Here is an 8,042-nt window from a genome sequence, read left to right on the forward strand (position 1 = left end):
AGCAAACTTCTGATACGCCAGAAATTCATTTGACATTCGTATGACCATGGGAGCCGTCAAACTTTTTAAAATTTTAATTAAAAAAAATATATAATAATTTTTTTGCCACCCCGCTGTCGACCTAGAAATAAAAAATGAGTCTACTGACTCGAAATCATGCTGGAAATAGACTTACTTGCACACCTTAAGTCCAGCAGCTGGCACTGAAGTTGAAATGCAAATTGCATTGGCATTCTAACTTTGCCAGCCACTACCCACCAGTCAATATTGTATTAATGCACTATTGGAATTGCAGTATTTTCTACTTTAAACTTGTGTTTGTCTTCCTGATGACTTGCTAATAATAATAATAATAATAATAATAATAATAATAATCTGGTTTCCTCCCACATTCCAAAGACATGGATGGCAGGTTAATTGAACACTCTAAATTGGCCCTAGGTGTGATTGGTTGTTCGTCTGTGTGTGCCTTACGATTGACTGGCAATTCAGTTCAGGGTGTACAGCCAGCTGGGAATAGGCTCCAGCACCCCCGAAACCCTTGTGAGGAATAAGCGGTTAAGAAAACGGATGGTTGGATGGATGATGATAATAATAATAATGACAATGATGATAACGATGATAATAATAATAATAACAATAATGATAATAAGTAATAAAAGTATTGATTGATTTAATTCAACATAATTAGGGATATTCAATGTCACTTTTTTTCCCCAGATACCAGTACGGGAACTCAACTATTTTTCAGGAGTCACTGATACCGATACTAAGTACCAATACCACTTATGGTTTTGATATATACCCGCTCCCCGCCCAAGTAAAAAATGACAGACAATTTTAAAGAAGACCTATATATCACACAATATAGCATTTTTCCTTGAATGCACGACATTAATGGCAATTTTCTATTCTTCTAATTTCCAGTTTTCTAGTTCCTTACTGTAAAGCGCCCACAAGAGGGGCCTGTGGCGAGTGCCAATACTTTGAAATAAGGCCGGATATTGGCCCGATATGATACTTGGTATTGATACTTGCCCATCCTTACAGATTAACCTAACTATCAAACTGTATTATGTTAATATTTTGGAGCCACCTCTTATTCATGAACTAAATGGTTTAGAGCAAGGGTGGCTCATGGGCCGGATTAAACCCTTTGCAGGCCTGATCCGGTCTGCGAGATTTTGTAAGAAAAACAAAAAGTTACAAAAAATGAGTAATGTGGCACTAATTCATCAGCCAGCCACAATCAAAACATACATTTTTAATTAATTCTACAAGCAATCCTCAGATGAGCAATGCAACTTGTACATGAAATTGCCCTGGATGTCATTATTTTACACGTGACCATAAATTACGGTTTGTTGAAAAAAAAAGAAGAAAACAGACCAACATAAATCAAACATAAAAATGCTAAATACGACACACATTCAACTATTGGTAACACAAACGCATATGACAAGGATTAACGTCTTTATAATTTCATTAATGTGCCACACAATGCATTTTAGGAACAATATATATGCAAAACAGGTAGATATAACATGCCCGGAACACATATGGGAAAAGTGTTGTCGCATTCCATTGCATTTGTGTTATTTTTTGGAACAATATACAGTATTTACAGTTGAGTCCTGCAATTTTAGGCTTGCCCGCAAATAGCAAAAATCTGCGTATAATTGACGGCAATTGTTTTAAAGTTATATACCATGATTTTACCGATCCAGCCCACTTAGTAATAATATATTTCCCTCCATGTGGCCCCTGAGTTAAAATGAGTTTGACACCCCCCGTTTAGAGGAACAAAACATAATATATCAACATTGCAAAACAATTTGAAATATCAAAATTAGCATTTTAACATTTTACTTATGCAAATCCATTTGTTAGAGTGCAATATTCAAATTATTATTTCAGGATTGTTTCACTTAAATACAGAGGCTAGAACCCCTAATCAAACGTTTCCTCACTGTGCTTTTGTTGCGGTTACTCTACATTTTGTTTTCCTTCACCGTTGGAGGTTAAACTCCCATGTACAGAATCCAGCATGCCTCCTGTCTGATCACTTCTTCCCACCTCCTCCACTGCATCTCATGCTGTTGTCTGCATGGAGCGCAGGTGGGTTGTGTAAACCTGTCCTGGAGTGAAGCAGCGTCGTTCCAAACACGACCTGGCCGATTGATGTCTACCCTGAGATAACAATCACCAGTTTGTCAACAGGGGCGCTGTATCTGCCCCTGGGCCTGAAAAGCAACCTGTTTGCTGTACACAATCATGCTGAGATCCTTCCATCTCTACTTTTAATGCTAATCAATGCTTGTTTGTAAAAATAAATCTTTGAATTCAGATTGCTCCTGGAAGAAGCCTCTCTTAAAGGTCACAGAGTCACTAGGTGGTACCGAATTAATTTTTTTAAACAAGTTGTCTGGCATTGATCTCTGCACAAGATTCTATGCAGAATCATGTGATGCCTGCTTGTTTTTTTCCTGCGCACAGCAGTGACGGCAGTGAAATAAATATAACACTGAGCTGTCACCTGTCATATCCTTTACGATGTTAAAGAGAAAATTGATGCCAGAGGCTTAATCTGACAAGGATGACAACCAGCTAAAGCCTGTATTGGACAATCCAATACAAGAGAGAAATTATTAAATGTTGAAATCTGTGCTTTTATGCTATAATATATGATAATAATATTCAGTTTTTACATTTATGATTTTCTGCTGTTTCCTTCTGTTTGTTAGCGGAGAACTATGCAAAACTTCTTTGATTGATTTACGTTGTACATTCGTATCAATTAATGGATTTGGTATTTGTCTTGCTCTGATACTCCTGTATTACTCTTGTATTGAATCTCTTTAGATTCTGGCCAGTAAGTGATGAGCAATCAATTTATTCATTGACAAGAATTGTGATTTTGGAATTGACTCCATTTGTGTGCGTACAATGTTTACTTCAAACTCTGGGTAGTTTGCTGTCTAACTCCTCTATGCATCATTGTTTTCCTGCTCAATACATAACTGGCGTTAGAAACTGGACTTTAGAAAGTTTGGAGGTTCTGCCATGCCACGAAAAAAATAAATAAATGAAATGACTCTTTATTTTACCCATACGACTACTATACATCTTAAAATGCGTGTCAGTCGATTACAGGGCACACATAAAGACGGAAACATTTACACTGTCCCTGAATGCGAATGGAACCAAGGCTGCGATTGAACCACTAACCCATCAGTGACCTAATAAAATGTACCGTACAGGATAATTGGGATGTTTACCGAGTCCTAAACTTCTGCCCTCCCTCTCTAAATGGCGTGCTTCGGGTACCGACCAAATGGAGCGCTCCAGTTGCTGCTCTCCACTTGGGATCGTGTTGCATGCTGTTAAGATGGCCAGATGCAATGATATAATTTGTATTCAGGGAAAGGCGCCAGTGTGGCCTGTTCAGAATGGAACCCAGGTTTTTTCATATTGGTATTGATCCCTTCAGGGCAGGCGGTGAGTGGAGACGAGCACACTAAAATGAGTTTACTTAAGGCTGTTTGCGGATCAGAACAATCTTGCCCAGGATGCAAAATGGAAGGAATTGGAATTACAGCTAGACTGCTTTGTTACCAGATCAAAATGAAAGACTTCCCATCTTTTATTTATTTTTGACATTATTTGGTTATCCTTCTGCTGAAATGTACTTCTTGCTGCATTTTGAATGGAAGAAATTTTACAAAACTAGGGGTGTCAAAATTAGTGTGTGCAAGTTCCTTTAACACCACAAATTTTTTTGCCGCGCGATTACTTAACTTAATTCCAGTTGCAACGCAGCCGATACATCCACGTCAAAATTTTGCAGTAATACATTTAATAATAATGCATATATTTGTGGAGACTGAGGTCAAGTTGTATTTTACAATTTTAAAAATGTGCAGAATTTCACCCGAGATTAGATTAGATTAGTTAGCTCTTAATATAAAAAGAAAAATGCACTGAGCTGTCACCACCGTTTTACAAATGCAATAATGCCATCTAGTGGCAGAAAAATGACCAACACAGATCAATATCACACTTGTTTTTTACAGTACAGTACATCTTTTTAATTTTAACTACATTTTTATAAATTATTATGAAATGACTGGATCAATGACTAAAAGATGCAGACATATTTGTATTAGTTTAACATTTTTTCCACTTTTATGTTAAGAGTATGAAAAAAAATATATATTTTTTTACTTTACATTTTATTCTACATTTAGAACAGATGTAGAATTTGCGATTAATCGTGAGTTAACTATTGAAGTCATGCGATTAATTACTATAAAAAACAACAACAACACCCCTAGACAAAACAGTTACCAAAAAGTGAAAAATGCTCAGAGATTAAACTGACTGTGACAAAATTATGAATAATATCTAATCTAATATCTATTTTTAATAATTTAGGTTGTACATGATGTAACAAGTTTGAGTACCACTGCGATAGAGTATTCAGTAACAATGAAGTTTATTTAAATCAATATTGTGGTGGAAGTTATACTTTGAGGTCTCTACTTCCAACGCACTTTGTTTCCAACTCTGGCAAGCTTGATAGACAGCTCCTCTTCGCTTTTCTTGCCTGTCTTCCCTTTGCACATTTCATCATGTTGTCAGGGGAGAAATGCGCTCACCTGAATCCTTCACTAAATGTAAAAGCAATCATGTTTGTTTACTGTTCCTAAATGCTTTCTTTGATTGTCCTTCCAAGCAGACCGGTGACAGTGGATTTAAAAATAAATGTTTATGCACAATGTATATAATGTGCAGTTTGTTATCATTGCTTGAAATTATATTTTGTTTGTTTGACACGTAATAATATTGCTTCACGTGGTTCTCACTCATTCAAACTTCCAAACACCCTAAATGGTTTACTAAATTATCACATTCATTTATATTCATTGTGCAGCAGACCATTTAGGAGTTAGCTGCTTAATTCTAACACACACACACACAGCGGATGATTCATTCTTGGTGAATTGTAAAGGACGCCCAAGGATAACAAGCATTTCCCAAAAGAGTTGATATAACGAGCTCAATTGAATTGTTTTGCTATTGATGACTTTATTTTGATGTTTATAATTGAAAGAGATAGCAAGGAGATTGTGGCAATACACTTTCTTCGTCTTTTTTTTTTTTGTGATATAAAGAAAATTTTGTGGCTATTGTTTAAACATAATTAGCTGTACATGATCTTGAACCATGATATTACGGCTGGAGATTGCACATGATGTACAATACAGTATACAGTATCACACAATAGTGTACTTTATTTGTTTATGTTGAAGACTTCCAAATGGCCTCGGGGAAAAAAGCTGTTTGGGTGCCTGATTTCTGTCTTTTTATCCGAGAGTGCAGTGGAGTGAATGTGCTCAGGGCGAGTGTCGTCACTTATTAGCTTTATTACCTTCCCCTATTAACTTTTTTGACTTTGCATGTTAAGTCAAGTGATTTAACATTATTGTAATGTACACAAACACAATGGTAATAATAATGGCCCATGGGAAGAGGGGGGTGTTAGTTTTGCAAAGCATAACAAAACTAATACAGTATTTTTGATTGAAAGAAAGTGGTAATGGTTTAAAATGCTCTCTAATCAATTTAATTCAGTGTACAACCTTTTTGTAACACCGAAAATGGAGTCAGGAAAAAGAAAATAAATGAGTGTATTAGAAACATGCATAAATAATTAAAGTGGAAGTCAAGTCCCAAATTTTCTTTACAATAATATTTTCGTTGCATCTCCCCTGGTCTAAACACGGCCCTCTGAATTTTATTGTGTTTGTGGAATATGAATTAATCAGCAAAATCCACCTTTTATCCATATTAAGAGGTGGCCATTTTGCCACTTGCTGTCAACTGAAATTACATCACAGTTGCTCAAGTAATGACCATTCACGGCTCACCTGTTTTCTGAGTTTGGTCATGTGATGTTCCCAAGCTGAGCCGGGATCGGTCATTACCTAAACCCTGAGCAACTGTGACGTCTTTTCAGCTGACATGCAAGTGGCAAAATGGCTGCCCCCTGAGATGGATAAAAACGGGTGGATTTTGCTGCCTAATTCATATTCCACAACCTCAATATTAATCAGAATGCCTTGTTTAGACTAGTGGGGCTGCACAGAAAATATTATAGTCAAGACAAGTTTTGATTTGGGTTCCACTTTAAGTTAGTTTTTTGATATTGATAAGCATAGTCATAAAAAATGAACTGATATGAGATTTAAGCTATAGTATCCAGTTTAGCCGCACATTAAGACGGCAACACTTTCTTTGCACTGTGACTAAATGCGATTAAATAGTATTTTCCTTTTGCTGTTGGAATGGTAAACATTAGGGGTACAATATAGTATAAGCATTACACCTGTCCAATTACTTTTTGATTTTGAACTTGATATGAATCTCAGTATTGTCCTAAACGAGCAATGTTGTCATCATGAAGTTTTACTTTGCATTTATTATGTACTACTCTAATTACAGTGCCGTGTTCTTGTTTGTATTTTGTTTCTAACCAAACACTTTAGCTGTGACACTGAAAAAACCCAGTAATTGGACATAGCTGCATTGCACCTACTATTTTGGGAACCAATTTTTAAAATTATTATTATTTTGTGACATGATTGTTTTTGATTCAAAAATTTGCTTTAAAGTTTGGCAAAATGTTGCCATGCAGGTCTCACAGTGGCAAAAATAGGCCATGGTCAGGATGTCTTTGGTATGTTTTCCACTTTCGGCCGCCATTGATGGCCGCTCTCTCCGGTCACCTCTCTCTTTGCAGATGGCAGGAACAGATAATGCTTTTGAGATTCTGCTGACTGATGGCATCATGAAAGGTTGAGGCGGTCAACATTATTCTTTTTTTAAAATCCGGGAGATAGTTAGCACTCTCCACCAAGTGTGGGATGGGGGATATTTTCTAAACTCCACAACATCAAGTAGAATTTTTGTGCACTCAATCACTGTTGGACAAACACAGTAAAATATTTAATGTTCTCCCCCATGTTTATAATGATGGAATGTATCCCTCTTTAGTTATACACATACGTCCTTGCAGCAGTCGTTTCCGTGCATAAGTCAATGCTGTCACTGCAGATGTTGCTTAACTGTGTCACCAGTCTTCTTTAACCTCTGCTGCTAGAATAGATTCTCACTCTTCCATCTGCTTCTCTCTTTGTGAATGAAGATTGACTGATAACAGTCCCTATTTGACTTTCAGAGAAAAGGAGAGGCAGCAGAATCCGGATGCCGTGTTTGGTGAGACCTGGTTGTTTTTTGGGTGTCGCTACAGAGACCGAGACTACCTGTTCAGGTAAGCTTGGTGTGAGTCTCCAATAATCGTTTCTTTATATATTACCAGTGCATATATGCAGTATAATTGCATACTTTTCTTAACCTTTTGTTAATCACATATTCTGCTAGAGTATGTTATTCTTTACCTAATTCTGAATTAACTGTTATCACATCTGGTGTGCCTCAAGGATCTATACTTGGTCCTAAGCTTTTTCTTTCTTTCATAATGCAATTTTTTTTGTGTTAAGCTTTTTGGGGATGATGCTAAATTTTACGGTTATTTTACACGTTATGATGATGTGAGAGATTTTATTTTATCTGATTTGAAAGCAGTTTTTTAGTGGTCCAGTAACAAGCAGCTGGAAATAGCATCTGGAAAATGCTTTATTGTGAATTACGGTTACACCAATCCAAAATGGGACGTTCAGGTAGGTGGCATTACAATCTCTGGTTATAATGTAGTTGAAAGGAAAGTCAACATAGAATTTTTCTTGGCAATAATGTGCTCTATGTAGCCCCACTAGTTTAAACACAACTTTCTGATTAATATTGCGTTTGTGCAAAATTAGTTAAAAAAAGCAGCAAAATTCACCCGTTTTTATCCATCTCAGGAGGCGGCCATTATGCCACTTGCTGTCGACTGAAAATGAAATCACAGTTGCTCAGGTAACAAGCAATCATGGCTCAGCTTCAGAAAACAGGTGAGCCATGATATTTTTTTCAGTTGG

At 36.6% G+C, this 8,042-nt stretch overlaps 1 protein-coding gene across 1 annotated transcript in view; it reads left to right on the forward strand.

Annotated features, from left to right (window-relative positions):
* The window catches only part of mtrr (5-methyltetrahydrofolate-homocysteine methyltransferase reductase), a 29,907-nt gene that overhangs the window by 15,897 nt on the left and 5,968 nt on the right, over positions 1-8,042 (forward strand). Inside the window, exon 13 of the mRNA XM_086066104.1 lies at positions 7,241-7,333. Within this exon, the coding sequence (XP_085922230.1) occupies positions 7,241-7,333 (93 nt within the window). The remainder of the gene's footprint in view (positions 1-7,240; positions 7,334-8,042) is intronic.

Source organism: Leptonotus elevatus, chromosome 21 (assembly GCF_054856555.1).
Source record: "Leptonotus elevatus isolate MCC_2025b chromosome 21, RoL_Lele_1.0, whole genome shotgun sequence".
NCBI lineage: Eukaryota > Metazoa > Chordata > Actinopteri > Syngnathiformes > Syngnathidae > Leptonotus > Leptonotus elevatus.